Below are 21,575 nucleotides of genomic sequence, written 5' to 3' on the forward strand. Positions count from 1 at the left end.
GCGTTTCCATTGGTCGTACCAGCATCATTACCAAAACCAACACCAGCTGACAGCCTGCCTGCTGAGGGAAGCCCGGAACAACTTGTAATGGATGATAATGAGGGTGATGCAGGAGCGCCGGCGGAGTTGGTGGAATCGGAAACCGCGTCACAAAGTGGAATTGAATCGCTGCCACGAAGGTCTACTCGTACTCTAAGACCCAGAGAGATATTTACATATGAACACTTGGGTCATCCATCATACCAGGCTTGGAGACCTGGGGCAAATGTGTTGTATACTTGCATGCTTTACCCCACGACTCATTATCTAGTGCGACCTGAACACTATTGCTACTCTACCCCGACGGTATGGACTTGAATGTAGTTGCAGTAGAATGTGATTGACACCACCCTACGGAGACCAGACAGATGACTGTGCTTCTACTGGTACTTGACTACTTGTTGGTATAGTCAAGATGTCGGGGGACATCTTTTAAATCAGGGGAGAGTGTAGGGGGTTAGAAACGACCTCTGTTATTGTATGTTAGTCGATTAGACTACCAAGTCAGGAGAGGGCGCTACGCGCCTGTGAGTGGAACAGAGGAAGGCGATGTAGGCTCAGCTCACGCATGCGCAGTTGTCATAAATGCCGTTGTGTGAAGCTGATTAACACGGTTGTCTCGTGTCGTCTTTCCTCGTCGTTCACAGGTATTCAAAATAATAAGTGTTAGACATTCTCAAGATGTTAAAGTAATTGGGGACTTATTGGGCGATGCTAGATATGAAACCTTGTTTTGTGGCTTTGATGAATATTTTGTGGCTTTGATGAATTTGGATTTTTGGATGTCAATTGTAGTTCCCAGTACAACACACACGAGCGGGCAGACGTGCATAAGCATGTGCGAATGTGGAGGATATATACAATGTATAGATGTTGAATGTATAGATCTACACATGAATGTATTCTGATATTGAAATTGATGTTTTGATGAGTAAGTGGTCATAAATGCCGTTGTGTGAAGCTGATTAACACGGTTGTCTCGTGTCGTCTTTCCTCGTCGTTCACAGTGCTACCGGCCTGTGAAGCGCTTTGGACCGACCCAGGTATCCCCTAGGCGTGAGGCCGGTTACAAATGCAAACGCAAGGACCACACAGTCTCAAGAGAGTCATAATAGGTAGAACTGAACAAACAAAACATGAAATGGAAGTTAAAAAAACACTGCAATTATAGAGATAATATCGCCAAAGGGAACACTCATCAAAAAATTGCCATCTCCACTTAATGTAAGAGTATATTTTGCAGTAGCAGGTAATAATTTCTACTTGATACAGCAGACAGACAGACAAGATGCGCCGGTATGAAAGGTCGCTTGAGAGCGTCATTGTTATACTGTGGACTCGTCCCAGAACAAGCCGATTGCAGGTAGTCCATTCATTGTTGGCTTTAAGCAAATAGGGTATTTGATTGACAGCTGACAGGGGAGGAGGGCATAGTTTCAGTGAAATTGGCAAACACATACGCTTGAGAGTGTGTTCTCATCCACTCACATACATCAAAGCAGTACTAATGATAAATGTTTACAGCCAACCACTTCAAAGAGTTAATCTCATATTTGTACAGATGACCACTTGCATCACTGCGCACACACTCTGCAGTAGTCCCTCAACACGGTAATCAAGAGCAATTCCAAGAGAATTTACTTTCTCTCACACAGATGGAGGCAGTGTTGTTGTTGACAAATCTACAAGCTTAATAATTCTGCTGCCTAATGAAGGTTGGCGCCATTGTGAAACGTGATAAGTGTGACATTAAAAAGTAGTATTCAAGTCCACCAGTACTGGAGGAATGTTCGGAAGAAGCCAATAACTGTATTGGCATATTCATACTATGAAGCTCAGAATGTTGTGTGTTTTTTATATTTTTTTTTTCATGAGTTTTAAGTAAAAAAATGGACAATGTCTGTGCTTTTGGCTTCTTTATTTCTTTATACAGTAAAGTCTCGTTATATCGATACGCAAGGGAATCCGAAAAAATATCGATATAACCGGGACTATCGATATATCCGATCCTGTGGGGGGGGGGGGGGGGGGGGCGCGTAAATGCGGCATCTTTGTTATGGCATGTAATTTCATCATTGGGTTCATGGATTGCGTATCTAACATGTTTTTTGTACAGTAGTGAAGTGAAAAATAAAGTTGTGCATAAAATAAAAACGTCTTTACACTTTTTAATGACTATTTCCTTTCAAAAATGCAACCAACCAATGCTAAATCGTCAAGTTCTATTCACACGAAGCCACGAACGCCAGCATGTACAATCATATGAAAAACAGTGATTGTTGCAAACAATAAAGATATCTGGATGCAACACAATTAAATACTGTACATGGATGAAAAACCAAAACTGCAACGTTTACATAACTTACGTGACGTTCGAGAGTGGCTGAATAGAATGCCGGCGCGCAGCTGTGACGTTACAACAGCTTTTTGACTGACTCAAGAAACACAAAAAGTGATGTTGGTTGCCCTTTAATGCACAGTATGGAATGTACAGTCATTTTCAAAATCATGACGCTTCAGCAGACAAAACAACAAACACTGTTGCAAAAAACGCTTGCATTCATGTAACAGTACATGTACATAACACTGCAATTAGTATGTATGTAAGCTATTTAAAAAAGTCATCAATCTTCTTCTGCTTCCCATTTTTATATTTTAATATGAACACTTCCATCTTGTTTAACGTTTCTAAAAAAACGGATGCATTTTCTACGGATTCAAAGAAAGATCGCGTGTCCGCAACCCCTTGCAACGCTTTTGTCGAAGTTGCAAAAGGTGTGCATTCAGTCGCTTCTTCTTCATCGTCATCAGCATCATCATCATCACGGGAATCTACTGTGGCATACTTGACTTTGACCTCCGCTGCGATATCCGCATCTGATGAGCTTGGGAATGTCGCAATGTCTTTGTCGACTGCGACATACGATGCAATGTCGGCGACTTTTAGCTTTTCAGCCAACACTGCAAGAGGAATGTTGTTGTCATCCTCTTCGTTAGCTGCAGATGTTTCCTCACTGCACCCTGGATTTTCAAATTTGCAGTGACGGAAGCAGTTCTTGATGGTGTTTTCGGACACCGTGCTCCACGCTTTGGAAATTGCTCTGATGGCATCCAAAACAGTCCATTGTTGAAGACACACGAGCAGCCGTCTGATACACACGAGCTGCCGTCTGAAAATGGCGTCTGCTCGGGAGAGCTGCTCACGTAACAAGACACGTGACCAAGTTGACCAATGGCGCGACGGATATATCGATGTAAACAACAAAAATGGCCGGCGGGGGATGAAAAGGAGCACCGTAATAACCGGATTATCGTAACAACCGGGTATCGTACTAAACGGTACTAATTATACATAAAAAGACTAGAAATGTGCAAGGGAAATGAAAATAATATCGTAATAAGCGGTACTATCGTTATAACCGATATCGATATAACGAGACTTTACTGTACTTATATTGTTTTGATAAACAGGAAGCAAACAGTAAAGCGAATAAGTGCCATTTGTCATGCTCAGTAGATTCACCAATGTCACATGAAGAACATGCAAGTCAAAAGGACAAATCATTTAAATGTGTGCGACTTTGCAGGTGTCTGAGTTCCCCTTATTGCTCCGCAAGACGTGAAGGTAAATTAAAGTCCAAGACAAATATTGTGTCAATCTAATTCAGTGCTTGAATCTGTATTGCTGACTTGTATGCAAGCAGCGTGGTCTGGATTCCCACTCAGTGACGATGCAGATGTGGGTGTGAATGGTCATTTGTCTCTCTCGGTGCCCTGGCGATGAGTTCATGGTGTGATCTGCCTTTCGCTCTAAATCAGATGGGATGGCCTCCAGCAACTCCCCATACCCCTCTTCAAGACAAGCAGTGTTAAAAATCAATGAATGCTTGACTATATACTGAATATCTTTGAAATTTGCTTGAGCCAATCAGTATTTAGGTTCTTAATTACTTTTCATTTTCCTAACCAACAAGATTCTAAGAAACACCCACAAAGAAAGGAGCAGATTGAGACAGAGGACAACCACATTCAGGTGATTTTTGGGATTCATGACAACAATCTGACTTCCACAAAAGCAGAGAGCATATTTAAATATTAAAATATGAATAATTGAGGCCGCAAGGAACGGTAGACTGAGACTATACCTAGAATAAAATAATGCCGTAGCATGTGACACTTTTACAAAACATCTTCCATGGAAAACTGAAAGTCATGTCACTCATTCAAATATAGTTTTGTTTCATTGCCAACAACCCATATGTTTTCCATATGACTTGAAAAAATGCATTTCACTGCTGCAACCTTCTAACGTTCTTATGTGCTTCCCTTTGAAATTGGTTAACTCTGAAAAATAAAGGAGCCACTAAGAAAACTATCTAGCTAGAGGGTGTAAAAAAGAGAAGAAAAAAAAGACTACAGATGAAAAAGCTTGTCTCATGGGTAACAACATGTCGAAGGATGTGAATTGCCAAAGCAGGAAACTGCAATCTTTTTGCATTCAAAAGTCGTGACAGCACTAGACTCTTGCCAGTGTCTGTTGCAAAGCAAAGCTCTACATCAAGACAGCAAGTTTTGGAAGTTGGTCCCAGTGGTTGATTATGAGTCCAAACTCATGAAGGAAAACAAATACTAATTTAACGAGTAATTAGGGGGAAATAAAATACACCATCAACTTAAGAATGTGGTTCTATGCTTTTCTCATGTATCATATCATCAGTATGCTTCTACCCCAATGCACAATGCATAAAGAATAACAGCACACAATATCCACTTGCCACACTAACTTAAATGGATCTTAAATTGAAATGAAGCGAGCCAGACGGCTTATGCATCTTACTTAATCAAAGTTTAAAATGTATATGCTAGTAGCTTGCATCTTTAACACAAAAGAAGCTAACAAACCACCACATCCACGTGTTTCAGCACCAATACATGTGTATACTCCCTTATTACTTTTTAAATCTTTTATAGTATTTGTCTTTTTTAATTCACCTTCCTAGCCATTTTTCCACTGCTTTTCTTTTCATAGAAAATGCATTGTGAATGTTCAACAACATTTATTGACAAATAGTTTTTGCAATTGGTGGTCTATCCACATCGTCATTCACCACAGGTGGCAGATTCCACTACTCTAGTCACACAGGTGCAAACGAGACTACCACAGGGAAGAAGAACCTTTTAGTTTCGTCTACAAAGCTTTGCCCATGGTTTGTATTAGGTTGATGTGACAGACCTTGACACAGATCAACAACAACAAACATGTTTGAGATCAACGACAACATGGGTTGGGAGTCTGCAGTTCCGCAGACTCACTTCAAAATCTTGTTAAAAAAGTCTCTCCAAAATGGTAGAAGCTGTTTTAAAAGCAGCTGCATGGTCCGGACCCAGTTTGTTGTATTTTTATCACCCTCTACATTTTGTAGCCCGGAGGGATTTTTTAGAACTTCATACAGGATAACTGGACACATGACACATAGTGGACACCTACAAGTGACTTGTATTTTTTCTTGTCATCTTTATTCGTTTTCCCTTTGCAAAAATCCAACGCGAATCCCGTTTAATCTCCAAAAGTCATACATGTATGTGTGTACTGCATGCATGTTTTAGAATATGTTGGAGCCCATCCGTCTGTGCATGTTTTTATTGGTCAAAGTCACTTTAATGGGATTCCAAGTCATCTTGCATGCAAGTCCTTCAATGAGTCAATAAATAAATACATAAATAAATAAATAAATAACCAGACAGACAAACAGGGACATACATGAGTCTTCAACACAGGTGGAAAAAAATAAGATAAAAGAAAGATAGGAGTATGTATATTTTTTCTTTACCATAGAGATGGTGTCCCACGAGGAAAACCCCACATACAAGATTTATAAGATCGACTAATTCAGGCAGCTTTCCGTTCAAAAAGCTCTTCATTTATGTAGGATAGTTACATCCCTTAAACATCATTATTTCGATATTCTATGAGATCATTCTTCCTGATGTAGTTTTCATGAAAAGAATGTGTTCATTATCTCTCCTTGTGAGAGGCAAAATGAGCCATTATTCAGCTGTGACTCTGCATACTTGGCTCGAGGTTTGCACATTTGTGAGATTTGGGATTTAATTATTAGCTCTGGTACTTCTCCTCCTGTTAGTTTGGCTTTGCCTCCATATTTCCAAAGGATCCGAAATCGTCCGGATAGACCGAATGGTTGTTTGTCTATATGAGCCTGATGATTGACTGACATCAGTTTAGATGGGCTGCATGGGCTCAAAACGCAAAAGCATTATAGAAAATTGAAAGGGGGAAGGATGGGGGGTGAAAAACTGTGACCCATTTTTGTTCATTTGGGAATCTGCAGAAATCTGTCCTATTTGGGAACAGCTTTTAAATTAGCAGTGTCACAAATAATGTTGCAAGTTGCACAATATTTCCTCTGTGTGGGACAGTCCTGGCGCTGCTTTTGCACTTTTACGTCGCAGCACTTACCAAATGCTCAGGGGAAGTTCTGCCACGGGTCCTTGTTGCTTAGCGACAATTTGAAACTCATTTCGGGAGAGGCACTCTTTTACTCGAGGAATAAATATTTATACATTTTAGCGTTTGGCACCATGAGGGCGAAAACACGCCTTCAGCTTTCCAGCTTGAACTTGGGAAAGAGCTATGAGACACATGACGCAACACACACGAAAATGACAAATACATCATATGACCATTTTCTTATTGCTTAATTTTACAAGCATTTTATTTTGAAACTACAAGATGAGCTGTGGGAGATGGGAAGTTTGAATATGACACAAATCCCCACTATATCGTTGTATGATTTCATCAGGATACTACATTGCTGTTCCTATTAGCTTTGATGTTGAGGATGATGATGATGTCCACAGCATTTCTCCCACCTCACCCATTAATATTGAGTTTTCTCCCTAATGTCCGATTACAGACTGATAACAATTCCCTCTGTGGGACTCCCATGATTCCCTCGTGCTGCCAGTCATCTCCCTTCCATTTTAAATATCTCCATTCACACCTCTCTCCCGCTGCTCTTCTCTGGCTTTGAGGCCAAATTAATTGATGGCTATCTCGTCTCGGCAGGGTAGGTTTACAAACTTGGCTTTTTATCAGTGAGGGATTGCTTTCCATTACTTATGGCTTCATTTAAAGCACTGGCTTTACATTGTCCCAACTCCAGCCCACTGCTCTCCCCCAGATTATATACCTCTCTTTGGAATTCATCCATTACTGGTGTGTGAACACGGCTAATTCAGTTTGGTCTCCTTCCATAATATCATAGACTTGTTTAACTTTCGACGAAATGTTAAACTAGAAATTCACTCAGTCGAGGTCGAAAAGCTGTAACTGGAATATCAATGCTTGGGAAAAAAACATTTGAATCAAAAATGCTACAAATATAAAAAGAAAAGATATTAGGAAGGCACTCCATTCTCAAGGGGAGTTTATGAAGGATGCACGATTGACTCCAAAAGCTTTCCAATCACATTTTCCTTTTGTGACCCATGCAACAATGAACCACAAATCAACCTGATTTTAGTTATGATCAAGAAATGTTAATTGTTATCGTCCTGTCTCCCAGCTTCTCTTTGTTAATTTCACCCTGTCTCCTCCCTAATCGTTTGCATTCTTTCTCTACGCTAGTAAAAGCGCTGTTGCTCCAGTCACCAGTACTTTGAACCCAGAGAACAACATGACATCACCAGTAAGAGGTCAAGCCAAATCCATGTACAACCCAGTGAACATAATCAAATTATCTGTAAACAAATAGTTAATTATCTCTTTTTGGTGAGCTTATTGTGTTAAAAAAATTACAATTGAACACCACTTGTTGTGTCCATATTTCACTTTTTATTAAAAACGCTACTTATGCGAACATTTGAGCTTGTCCCTGATTGCTGGAACTCACATTCCCTCCTGTCATACAAGTTTGTGTGTCTGTGTGCATGTGTTTCGTGTCTCCGAAAGGTCAGGGTCCAGCCTTTCAGTGTCAATAGGTACACCAGTATCACACAGCGGTTGCCGCATGGGTAGAGAAGGGGGTCATCACACCACAAAGCACTGGTGGTAACACACGCACATCTTCCGTGAGGAAGTGAAGAAAAATAAATGACAAGATAGCCTTACATTTACACAGTGTAAACACTCATACATGCTTTGACTGATACTGGGGAGATGTAGACAAGAGCAGTGAGATGTGAGTCACCCACACAGAATCATTAACATGGGTAGCATTTCTCATAAATCACCAGCGGAGCCCTAGCTCACTTACATTTTCCACAAGGGAAAAAACATTGCTTATTCAACATGAGGCGCTACCTTTTGATTTGTCTGTTCTGAGGACTGACAACAACACTAACTGTAGGTCTCACCCATATTTTTATGTAGTTTTATTTTAATCTCAGGCAAATAAGAGGAATGCGAAAGAACAACCTTAAATCTCCAGTCATTTGAAATGGCGTTGAACTGAAAAATATTCACTGAGACAATGATTGACATGATCAGTGGCCTTATTGATGGGGTGGCAGTTGAGTATTCACCAGGCTCATTGCATGACATGGGGGAAGCTCCCACCATAAACAAATGCATTCGACCTGCGCAACACTGTCATGTCTTATTTGCAGCTTGTGTTATTTCCTCACAGGGTGGCACTCTATTTTCCCATGCAGTTCACATATCGATAAGAACTCCTTGCTAATATTGTTTTCATTTCCTGGGGTTACAGGATACTGTTATTGCCCTTTGTTGATTTTCCTGCGTTCTGTTTTCTCTTTGTCAGTCTCTTCTCAAATGTCATTCTGTCCGACCGCATTTCCGATCAACTCACGTATTGGGAAAAACTGCAAAATTAGGCCTTTACATAGCAAAATAAATAAATACATAAATTAATAACAACATGAGAATGTTTGAATGCTGTGCAGTTAAAAAACAGATGCTAACCACAGCTGCATAAATAAAAAACTCATTGGGAACATAACCTCTGCATCACTGTCACCCTAAAAACCTTACGTTTCTCCTGGATGTAAATGGTGCATTGTGAAAGTATACAGAATGCTGAGGCCAATGTGTGCAGAATTACGATGCTATAAACTGGAGGTGACTTTTCAGATCATCAGAGAAATGTTGCAATTTACACAAACTATTCAAATGTGAACTTACCTTCGTAGACAGCTTTGAAGCCCTGCGCACTGACGGCAAAATCGGTGGTAAACCACAAGGCCAATATAGATCCGGTGCTGACAATTGGAGAAGGCAGCATGAACCCTGACAACCTATGAAAAACAAGAACATGGGAGAAAAATGATTTTTCAACACATGACTTTCACCCCAGGAAATAACATGTACACTTTAAAGAGCAGCCTAAACTTGTTTTGTACACCTGGTGACCTTGTGCTTAAATCCCAAGACCAGAACTCCGTTCTCATTAAGTACGCCGGGACCTTTTCCTCCCATTTTCTTTGAAAAATGGAATACTGAAATCTGTTAGCAAGCCCTAACATACACAGCAATAAACAGTAATTAAAAGAGTTTACATTTAACAGTGAGTTGCACTGTTTAATGATGCGAAAAATCCCATTTCGGATACAAAAGTTATGAGTTTCAGCCTGTAATGGAATCTGCAATGGACTTCTCAAGATTAATAGAGAGGTGACGACTGAACGATTGGGGGAGCGGAAAGGGGACGACTCGTACATAAGACACACAAAAAAATAAAAATTTAGAGGGCGGAAACAGACTGCTGCCTGGATAACAACGCCAAATTAGTGTGCAGTCAAGGTTCATTCAAGTCAAATTTCATACGCCTTTTTTCATGTCACAGCAAGGTAAGATAACAAAATTAAATAAATAAAAAATACTCAGAAACAACAATGAAACTGGAGTGAAATGTCCTTGGTGATGGCGTAATTCAATTCACCAGATAAATGTTGCCTCCCGAGCTGGCAGACTGGGAAAATTGGTGCAAAAACGGCACCAAAAAAAAGAATCATTTTTGAAAGTGCGCTAATTATGGATAGAAATGTGCGGTGTATCTTGGCGTGCATTTTTTTTAATATATAAAATACTGAATACTGGCGGCTAGTTGGTATTGTTGCATGAGCACCTGCAAATCTAAGAAACGGTGCCCGGATATGAGGCACTTCAAGTATTTTAGTAGTCAAATTGCCTCCATTGACGGCCTGTAAATTACTTATTTTCGTCTATTTAGTCACTGCGTGACTGACACTAAAGTCACAACTGAAGTAAGTACATTTTAAAATGGGTAGGAATCAGCCTGCTAATTAGATGTAAATGTATTATAAAGATACGATTAAATTGATTTTGACGGAATATCCTAAATTGCCGCATGGGCCTAAATAAATATTTTACAATATATCTGATCTTCATGAGAGCTGATTGTTTTGTGCTTGTGTTACAGTTCGCGAGAAAAACACTTTCAGCAACTGGCGATGACAAACTTGGGGGTAAAAAACTTGAGCGTGCAGACGCAGGACACAGGAGCAACTCAGGAGCTGACATGGCTCTCACTACAACAAGTCGAGCTGCTCCACCTCCTCCAGCATCATGGATAAATTTGACAAAAATATGCACTTTTCCTTGGACGCAACCTACTTTAAAATATCCTTCAGAAAATATCTCAGCTATTTTAAAGGTGCATTTTTTTTCACTGAATAGGATGTAACCTAAATGATTCTGATTTGTTGACTGTGGTGGATTCTCATTAAGTGAAATGTGTTTTAACCCAAATGCAATTTCAAATATATCTTCGCCAATATAATATATAATAAAAATAAAAATATTAATTAAAAAAACGGTGAACGTTTAGTTCCCTTTTTTTTGTTTTGTGTGTGTGTGTGTGTTTCTCATTTCACTGAAGTTCATTCATCCAGAATGTGCAACATGTGCATTTAACTGATTTCACACCAAAATTATATTATGTCCTATTTTGGAAGTTCAGTGGTCCGAAATAGAAGAGAGAACATTGCATGCATGTTTCTATGAGTGGCAACAACAGATCAACTTTCCAATGTTTTCCTCAAAAAAAGACATTTAATTTCGATCCAGCCATCCAGTCTTCTGAACCGCTTCATCCTCACAAGGGTCCTCGGGCATGCTGGAGCCTAACCCAGCCATCTTCGAGCAGTAGGCAGGAGACAGGGACGCTCCATAAACCCCGTAAGGATAAACAGATTCAAAATGAATGGATGATTGGACATTCCAGTCAACATAAAATTGAAATACAGATAAAACAATTCAATGGCAATAAAAACATCGTAAGAGAGTGAAATGATTTGGTTCACAAAGAGTTGGCCATGGGTGACAAAGACAAGCTCTGAGAAAGTACAGGCAGGGAAAATGAGAACAATCTATCATCAATCCAAAAGCAACATGGGGGTCTATAAAAAAGTGATTCGGCCTCAAAGCAAGGACAAAAGGGACAGACAAACAAAGTAATGGAGCTTGTGGAAAGCAACAAGCAAAAAGATAAATGGAAAAAGAGTTGAGAGGAAATGGGGGGGGAAAAGAAAAGAGAACAAAGGACATGAAGGACAAGGGGAGTGAAATATTTGAAGGAACTGGACAGACAGTCAGTCTCAGACGTCATTTTGTGCAGTTGCTTCAGTGTGTAGTCATTATGTCAAATGTTCTCATATTTTTTTGTGGTAAATGTTACTGAAACTGATGACCCATTTCTTGATCACTTTGTGCAATACTTTAGTTTAGAGCTTTAACAAGCAATAAAGGAAAATGTCAAGCCATTCAATTCTGAAGTGAAATGTCCAGTAAAATCATCCAGTCATCCATGTTTTTACGCTGGAAACTGCTTGCCAATGGTGACTCTGCCAGGGGGCACAAAGCCCAAGGAAACTTTAGGCTTTTGGGTCACACGGTGCCCCTCCACCGTGACAGCTCAGGGAGGGCCAAAAGAACTCACTGTTTACTTTCACAACAGGAGCACAACATAGCATTATATTTCTATTTAATAAGAACAAGCGTTGTCTCCACAGGGGTCTACATTCATCCTAATGAAACAAATTAACAGAATTATTTAAAATGATGTCAACCGAGTTTAAGTTGACTGCACTATCCATGCAAGCTTTTTGTATCCTTTTCAAAATTATCATAATCATGTAGTTCATGTAAATTTCTCCACTGTGAGACTAATAAAGGCATATCCAATCCAATCCAATCCAATAAACTTACATTTAAATACCAAATTATTGCCACTACATGCTTAATTACTGCTACAGGGACATGCCTTCAGAGAACAGGAGAAATGCTCCCCAAGACTTGAGCAATTCTAACCCCCCCAAATATTTTTTAATAATAATAACAACATAAAACATGAATTTATGTAATGCCACATTTCTGTTGTTTTGAGGGATTAAATGCGATTGGGTTTGCTTCAGTTGGTAACATGATGTTTACCTTCAGAGTCTGCAACTGAAATTCAACGAGCTTTTCATCTGTTAATGAATAAGAAAACCATCAATCAATGCAACCCCCAAAAAATATTTACCCCACTACTCTAGGCTACGGCAGAGAAATGAAATTTGTCTCGAGTGTTGGCCGCGATACATACGAATAGACATAGACACATAGTACAGTAATCGCCTGTACAGATGGGGCACCTTGGCCGCGTTATTTCTCTCCATCTCACCTTTTTAGATTGTTGCACCGCACACTCCCTCATAATCCGGTCAACCCAATTGATCCTACAGCAAGTTGACATATATTCTAAAGTGGGCCCGCTGTAAAATATGGCACAGACGATAATGTCGGTCAGCTGTCCGGTCTGTCATCCAGCTCAGGCAATGAGACAGCCGCCTCCGTGAGAGTTATCTTTACAGTCAGATGACCAATCAGTCAGCTTGCCTGTGTGCTTTTTGTTGCTGCATCCATCTGTCGTGACTGCCCATCTGGATCTTCCTGTCCATCTCTGCTTAGCAGTCCATAATACGTACAGTGAGACCTCAACTTACGAACTTAATTGGTTCCCAGACAGAGTGTGTAAGGTGAAAAGTGTGTATCTCAAAAAAAAATTCCCATAGGAAACCATTAAAATGGGAATAATCCGTTCCCGGGTTTCCATAAAACATACTTTTCAACTAAATAAGCCTGAAAACTACACACAACATACCTTATTCTATGTATAATAAATGTGCTATTGTATTGTAATGAAAGAAATACACTGCATTGTATCATAAAGTCACTTTATTTACATTTGTGATGGTCATTTATGGCTTGATGGAATGGCGTTGGAGGTCGAAGGTCAAAGGGAATTGCTCTTTGGAAAGAGAGGGGCATTACATGAGAACTGTAATTAAAGAAACTGTGCTGCAAAATAAAGTTTTATTGACCTTTTTGATGGTCGTTGATGGAAGGAGAGTCACCTTCCATAAGGACTGTTGGTAACTTAACCTCTGGTGCTGTTCGGTCGTGTGCTTCCGCCGAAGATCACTCCGCCAGCCGTGGTGGGTGTGTATTATGAAAATAGTGCTTATTATGAGGTTTAATTTTCATAAATGTGACGTTTGTAAGACGAAAAGTTTGTAAGATAAGGTGTTTGTAAGTTGTGGTCTCACTGTACTAACAAATTATATCATGATAGTTTTACACAATACAAATAGCTTGTTCCTTAAATACAGTGATACCTAAGATTACGAACACTTTAGCTCACTAATTTATTGCCTCATGAACATTAAATTCACGAGCATATCGTCTTGGTTAACAAACTAGTATTCGGCGGACAAACCAAACCACACAGTGCCACGGTGGCTGGTGGACTAGTTTTCGGCGGACGTGTTGCGCTCTCCACTATAGTAAGGGAGATACGGTGTTGTGGGATCCAGAAAAAAAACAAGACAAGCAGTGCGATACGTCTTGACTCAACAGTGGTTTACTTCGAATGCCCAGATGTAATGCAAACGTATGCGCACAACAACTTCCTGTCCAACGATCTAAATCGGTCCGACCCGAAACACTAAACGAAGCAGGCCTTCCTTGTTTAAATAAACATTGTCGATATATATCATTTGTAAACCAATATAACTATGTGAATGTAACCAAAACATGAAATAAGATACTTTACAACCTGTCACAGATGAACACCAAACCACACGGTCAAACAGCGGCACGGTAGCTGGCGGACTAGCTTTCCAGACCCCCTTTGAGTGCAGTGGTGATTTGCTATAGAGTGGAGTACTTTTGCTATTATGGGAGCGAAAAAGTGAAAAAGACCCCACCACAGGCTAGTGTTAAGCCGAAGAGGACACAAAAGAAAATTAGGGTCCAGCAGAAGAAAGAAATCAGCGAAAAACATGAACGAGGTGTGCGTTTGTGTGACCTAGCGTCCCTTTACCAGTATGCTATGTCGACCATTGCTACGTTTGGCTAAGGGTGTTCCTGTGTTGTCTAAGCAATGGTCTCAGGTAATAGAAGAGGTTGAAAAACTTCTGTTGATTTGGATTAACGAAAAGTAGCTAGCAGGACAGTGTGAGTGAGGTTATTATTGCCGAGAATGCACTGCAACTTCACTCATAAATCATCAAGAGGTAACTACATCAATGACCATCACAAAGGTAAATAAAACTACTTGATTATACAGTACAGTTTATTTCTTTAATTACAACACAATAGCACATGTATCATACATAAAATAAGGCATATTTTGTGTATTTTTAAGCCTTATTTAGAAGAAAGTTATGTTTTATAGGGACCTGGGAACAGATTATTCAAATTTTTAATGTTTTTTATGGGAAGTAAATGTTCGGCAGACAAACTTTTCGCCTTACACACACTTTCTGGGAAAGTTTGTGAGTTAAGGTATCATTGTATTTCATACATGTTTGAAGAAAATAGTTGGGAAAAAAATGCATGCAAAGACTGAAGACCGCGTTTGAGTCGATCAATTGTGGCCTTAAACTGTTTTTCACCATTTGTGGTTGTGGCTGTGAGGCGGCACACTGGCGTGGATGCGTCAGAGCACCTCGTTGTCGCAGGCATGGAAAATCCCTGGAATGGTGATATATTGCGGCCAGGCTCCAAGCAGATATAGCTTCTGGGCTCAAACATTTAGCTTTTACATATATGTTATTTATTTTAACATGGCAGGATTATCAACATTCTTCTTTGGAGTGTGTCTGATTTACAAGGCAAGTGTCTAGAATGACAAGGCTGGTTGAGTTTGTTTTTTAAGAACTCGACAGCCTTACCGCATCAAACAGGACTGGAATCAACAGGTGCAAAATTAGTGACCTCTTTCTTGTTACAAGACACATAAAAATGTTATCGATTTTCAGAAAAGCGAAACCCTGATACCGGAGTGGACACGTTTTTGCACATCTGGCAGTGAATCAGTTAAACCGAGGTTCGAAATCAAAAACTGGAGAATCACAGAATAGCACCAAGGGTCAGATGTAGAAAAAGATCTGTTAATGAGATAATTGGGTCCACCATATCATGTGACGCAAAACCCAACCCAGCTAAATTAGGAATGATGATAACATTTGGCTGTGATGATGTCTCTGTGACGATCCTGCCTCAGCTAACCTATCATTTAAATGTCCCATTTTGTCTTTTTCGGGGGTAGCGCTTACTCCAGTGGACTGCTTATCACATTATCAGGTTACAGGGTGCATGAAAGGATTCATTTCAAATGACTATGATGCATTTAATGAAAACAGGATCCAATGAAAAATGGCTCCAAAGACTTTTTTCAATGACACCTGATGCCAGAAAATTAGTTTTTGTCAATTCCAAGCAGACTCAAAAAGAACCCCAAATAAATCAAATGTTTGTGTGTGAGTTTAGCCAAATGATCCTTTCTTGACAAAAATGCTTGCAGAGTAGATGCCGGTATAGTGCCCCGGGGTGCACATGTTTGCTTGAACATGCAATTCTGAAAATGCGGCCCATTTTATTTTTTAAGGCAAATAATAGTTTAGCACTAACACGAAACAAAGTGAACGGATGGGCAGAATATGCTTGCTGGAGACAAGTGACTGAGATACAAATTTGGGAGGGCTGGGGTTGATGAAAGTCAAGCCACGGATAATAAATAAAAACAACTTATTGAAACACTTCCAAAAACATAACCCAAATAGCCAGCCAACTATATTAAATTCATGGCAGAGATTCATGAACAAACTTTTAAGCGGTATGCTGCGTATTATAAATCATTGCCAACGCTACTCTTTATTTTGGGATGTTTTAAGACTAGCTGGACAAGACGCACACAAATGAGAGTCTGAGGAATTGAATAAATATTTGGCCTTTTGATAACTGCTATTTAGTAATAGTCCAGCGACGAGGGAAATGATTGGTTCATAAGGACTGATTTTAAGTGTGTGGTGTTCACCGTGGGTGTAAAATGTGCAGCATCGTGTGACTACAACCAGTGGGGGCGCTGTTGATTCAAGAAATTGTAAAGTATAGTCAAGGTCCAAGGATATGTACAAATATAAATACCAAAGGTACTTTTTCATCCTAAAGTGTATGCGTGTGATCTTTTTAGCGCAAGTATTGTACAGTTAAGCATACTTTGGTCAAGTGTATTTAAACATAGTATTGAAAAAGTGTACTTATAGTATACTGTTTCCAATTTAGTATGACAAAAAGGTTTTCTTGCAGCTGTCCCAACTTAAAAGATAAGAGCAATAATAAGGAACCTACAAAGAGTAAGAAAAAAAATATCACGCTGGAACTGCTTTCTACAAATAACCAAAGTTTCATCTGTAGACGATAACTTTACTACGTGGTGATTTCAACTATCTTTGTGACTGCTTTATTTCCTGTATATAATAGTGGTCCACGTTAACCGCTTTATTACAGCTTCAGCTGTTGTTAAAGGGCTGTATAAATCAATATTTATTGTATTGTATTGTATTATTGTACAAACTTCAGTCTTTCGAATGCCGACAAAAAAAGTTGGCCTGGCTAGCCCAAAGCTAACTTCAATTTGAATTTTACAACAAAAGGTATCTGAAATTTTTAACCATGTAACAGTATGTGTTACTGGAAGAAAAATTACACCTATTTAGCCTCAGGTAGTCTGTGTAACCAACTGCGATATAGAACAAAGGGAGTGGGAAAAGTACACATGATCACAGATCAGCGTTGTAGCTCTGTTAAGTGCCATACGCACTCGACATTTATGAAAGGAAGTTTAGAACGATGTAATTCCCAGGGGTCCTCAAAGAACGCAGCAGTGCATACCGCGTATATTCAAAGAAAAAACTCTAACAAACTGTGTTCAGTGTTGAGAGCTTTTGTAAACAGGTGTTAAATATTTCCAAGTCCTGACCTCGCATCTGACTTCCAGTTTAACCAAATTCTTGAAAGTTCAAAATAATATGGTTTACAAAACACATTGACGTGCTAGAGTAATAAAGGATACAGCTTTATTGACATAAAGCATTAAAAACCGCCACAGTTGGAACAAAGCCACGAGAGCGCTAATAATCTAATAATCACCACTAGGTGGCATAGAAACAACAACAGGAAAACAACTTTATTGGGAACATAAAGGTTTACAATCGAAAAGATAAAGTACAGTAAAGTCTCGTTATATCGATATTCAAGGGAGTCCGAAAAAATATCGATATAACCGGGACTACCTGTTTGCATGTAATTTTCTCCGTGCGTGCATAGAAATAGTATCGATATCGACTATCGATATATCCGATATCGATATAACGAGACTTTACTGTATTTAGGTGTGTCCAATAGCGTGTAAAATAATTTTCAAAAACTCAAAAATGGGTTGGCTTTTATCTGTTCATGGGATCAAATGTCATGTTCGCACATCTGCAATGTGCAAATAATCAAGAAAAAAAGCAACATCGACAAAGTCGTAGATTTTGATATCCGCTTTATTAGATGCATATGATGCATCATCCATCCATTTTATAAGACACCTATACTCATTAAGGTTATGACTGTGCTGGAGCCTATCCCAGCTAAATTTGCCACGGAGGTGGCCTGCCTGCTTAAACTGATCATCAAACAGTCCAAAGGAGACACAGTAACAAGAATGAATATAAGAATGTCTGTCCTGTAATGGCAAAAAATGAAATCAGCCGCTAAGTTATATGCCGAAGATAAAGTTGTTGAACAGGTTAAATTGCTGAAGAGTGTAACGAAATCAAATCAGAGTAGCAAATATTTGACATCAATTAGCACCAGAAACAGCAAGGTTGATTAAAAGCAAAATGCCCCCCATACCAACCTAACCAACACACCAACACCAACATTATGCAGTTTGAAATCCAGCACATTTACAAATGGTAAAGGTGAAATTACATAACTACTTATATATAAAATAAGAATTATTGCACATAATATTTAAAGAAATATTGTACTTCCAGTAAGCCTCATTTACATATGTTTGATAGTGTCTCGTGTTTTGGATTGGATTGGATTGGATTTGCCTTTATTAGTCTCACAGTGGAGAAATTTACATTTCACAGCAGCAAGTGATGAAAGGAATGAAAGTAGAAAAACAAAATACATGAGCTGCTGGAAAGGCAGCCACTCTCGCGGCGCCGTCTTGAAGTCAAAATAACAAAAAAAAAAACTAAATAACAAATAATATGACAGCATAGAGACAATATGACAAAACAAAGTGATGAAATTCCTTTCATCACTTTGCTGCTGTGAAATGTAAATTTCTCCACTGTGAGACTAATAAAGGCATATCCAATCCAATCCAATCCAAAGACACAGAGAGACATTCATTCTTCAGGACTTGCTGTACCCTCTTTGTGATGACATGAATCAGTTCTAGATGAAAGAGGAGAGGATCAAAGCGTCTTTCCACCAGTGGATCAGGGACATCATGGTGGAATGTGCACGTTGACTACAAGCTAAATGTAGTAATGTAAATGTGTGTAAATGTTTTACATAGTTTATTAATGAATCTTAATATCCTACCCACATTCATCATCCAACATTCAGGAAATCACTGCATTAGGTCATTCACAACATTTCAGACGGACCAAGGGAAAAAGGTCAACTCTCCTCATCGATGCACAGATGCTGAAAACAGATTTCCCCCTAAACCGCAGTCATCCAAGAGCTCTTTTAAAGGACGACTATCTGTTTGTGTGTTGACAAATGGTCACAATCCATATAAGGATGTACATTTTTTTTCAATATATCCGTGTACGTGTGAACAGTGACCCAGTCCGCATAGGACATGAGTCCATAAAAATAAATTAATTGAAGAAAAAAAATGGCGCCTGGACCAAAGCCCACCGCTGGTTCTTTCTCGTGGCTAATGCGTGTTGAACACAAAAATGTTGTGAACGTGAGTGATGGATATGTGCCAAGCTCAGACACTTTTGGTAGAACTTCTTCATTCGAAACAACAAACATTGAAAAAAGGCTGTGTCGAACTCAAAGCTGATAATGAGAAAAAAAGACACGTCAGTTTGGTCAATTCTTTGGACAGTCAGACATGACAATCGTGTTTTGGAGGCTGGAGAACGAGTATTCCATGGTGATAATAATGGAGAATATGAATCAGAATCAGATTCAGAAATCAGAATCATCTTTATTGCCAAGTATGTAGGACACACAAGGAATGTGTTTCCGGTCGAACACGCTGCACTAGTATCATCATCAAAAAATTGCAGAGGTACTATACAGTTCCATTTGGGCTACTGTTCAAAGAGTTAATGGTTTGGGGGAAGAAGCTGTTTAAATGTCTGCTGAATTTGGTGTGCATGGATCGGTAGCGCCTTGAGGGGAGTAGCTGGAAAAGGTGGTGGGCAGGGTGCGGAAACTCCAGTAGGATTGTCCGCGCTCTAATTTGGATGATTAGAGTGTGCAAGTCCTCAAGAGTGTATAGGGTGGTGCCAATGATTTTTTTCCGCCGTCCTAACTGTCCGTTGAATTCGGATCTTGTCCATTTTTGTGGCGGCCCCGAACCAAATGGTGATGGAGGAACACAGGATGGATTCGATGACAGCCGTGTAGAAATAGTGCAGCACCTCCTGTTGCAGGCCGTGCTTCTTTAGCAGCCTCATGAAGTACATTCTCTGTTGGGCCTTTTTCATGATATAGTTGATGTTGACCTCCCACTTCATGTCCTGGGAGACTGCGATTGTGATTCCCAGGAACCTGAACATTGATTTGAAGTGTGTGGTATGGACAGGTGCGAGTACATCACAGTGGTGAATCACAACAGTTCAGTGGATGGGTAGATGGATGGATGGGTAGATAGATGGATGGATGGATGGATGGATGGATGGATGGATGGATGGATGGATGGATGGATGGATGGATGTAGTCTGATCTCGCTGAGGGCTGCAATGTCGTTGTTGTATCTTTTGAGCTCCATGGCTACAAGTGCTGTCCTCCGCTGGGGCCTCTCAGCGGTTTGAGCCAGGTCCAACAGCGTGCGGACATTCCACGAAGCAATGCTGTTTTTTTTTTGTGATTCCTTTTTTGAAGTTTCGAGCGCAGGGGGGATGCTCCGACGATTGCGGTTTACCGTCCGGCGTGTGGAGAGCAGACAATCTTTAGAAAGTGGTCTAAAGATTGCCTATCACAGGGGTGAGCAGTGTGGACCTGCTTAGACACAATGGAAGCTGCCGAGGAGATGCGCTGCTCCATCCCGCACTATCAACGACCATCACTCCATTGCCGCGTGTGTGTGGTTTGGCTAGGCACTTCCAGCCACATCCTTGGCCTGTGCCCCTGCTATTCCACATCGCCACAGGACTTTAGGTTTTCAGGGGAGGGGGGGGGGGGTGGGGAAAGAAGCTTGCGCAAAGGTAGAGATTAAGGTGAGCGTGTGGGTGCACAGTCCACACTTCCACCATCTTCACTCTTACCAGGTGAGTTTCTGGTGGCATGAGGATACTCACGACGACCATTTTCTGGCAGGAGTTGCAGGGGGCTGCCGGTATTACGGTTTGTTGGACTCCGCCTACGCCTACCCCCGGGTGCGGGTTTGGGATGACTCTTTGTCTGGCCTCTACCCCTCGACCTGTTCGGCTTGGGTGACCCTGCCAGGAGTGCAAGACTCCGGCCGACATAGCTCTCAGGGTCATCGAGACGTGCAAAGTGCCTCACCACGAGGCACACACACACACACACACACACACACACACACACACACACACACACACACACACACACACACACACACACACACACACACACACACACACACACACACACACACACACACACACACACACACACACACACACACACACAGACACACACACTGTTTTTTTTACCATGCAATTATTTAAAAAGTCAATGAAGCGCCAGACACAAACGTTTTGCTTAACGCTGACATACAATACCAATTATTAAGTCAAACATGTTAAGACATAGTTAAAGTCCACCTAACTAACTCAATTTGTTCAAGTCTCACACTGTCAAGAAAGGCATTTTTTTCATAAAAACAATAGCCTTCATTTGACTTCCGTCCGCTATGGTAGTTCTTTGCTCTGTCTGAGCAAAAGAAACATCCATCAAAGTTGATACAGTCAAACAACCTTTGCTCGAGTATGCA

The 21,575-nt window shown here is 40.2% G+C and overlaps 1 protein-coding gene across 1 annotated transcript in view; it reads right to left on the minus strand.

Moving 5' to 3' along the window:
• Positions 1-21,575, minus strand: part of csmd1a (CUB and Sushi multiple domains 1a) — a 379,749-nt gene that overhangs the window by 248,810 nt on the left and 109,364 nt on the right. Inside the window, exon 3 of the mRNA XM_088992707.1 lies at positions 9,203-9,315. Within this exon, the coding sequence (XP_088848833.1) occupies positions 9,203-9,315 (113 nt within the window). The remainder of the gene's footprint in view (positions 1-9,202; positions 9,316-21,575) is intronic.

Source organism: Hippocampus bargibanti, linkage group LG03 (assembly GCF_051943395.1).
Source record: "Hippocampus bargibanti isolate YZ-2025 linkage group LG03, ASM5194339v1, whole genome shotgun sequence".
Taxonomy (NCBI): Eukaryota; Metazoa; Chordata; class Actinopteri; order Syngnathiformes; family Syngnathidae; genus Hippocampus; species Hippocampus bargibanti.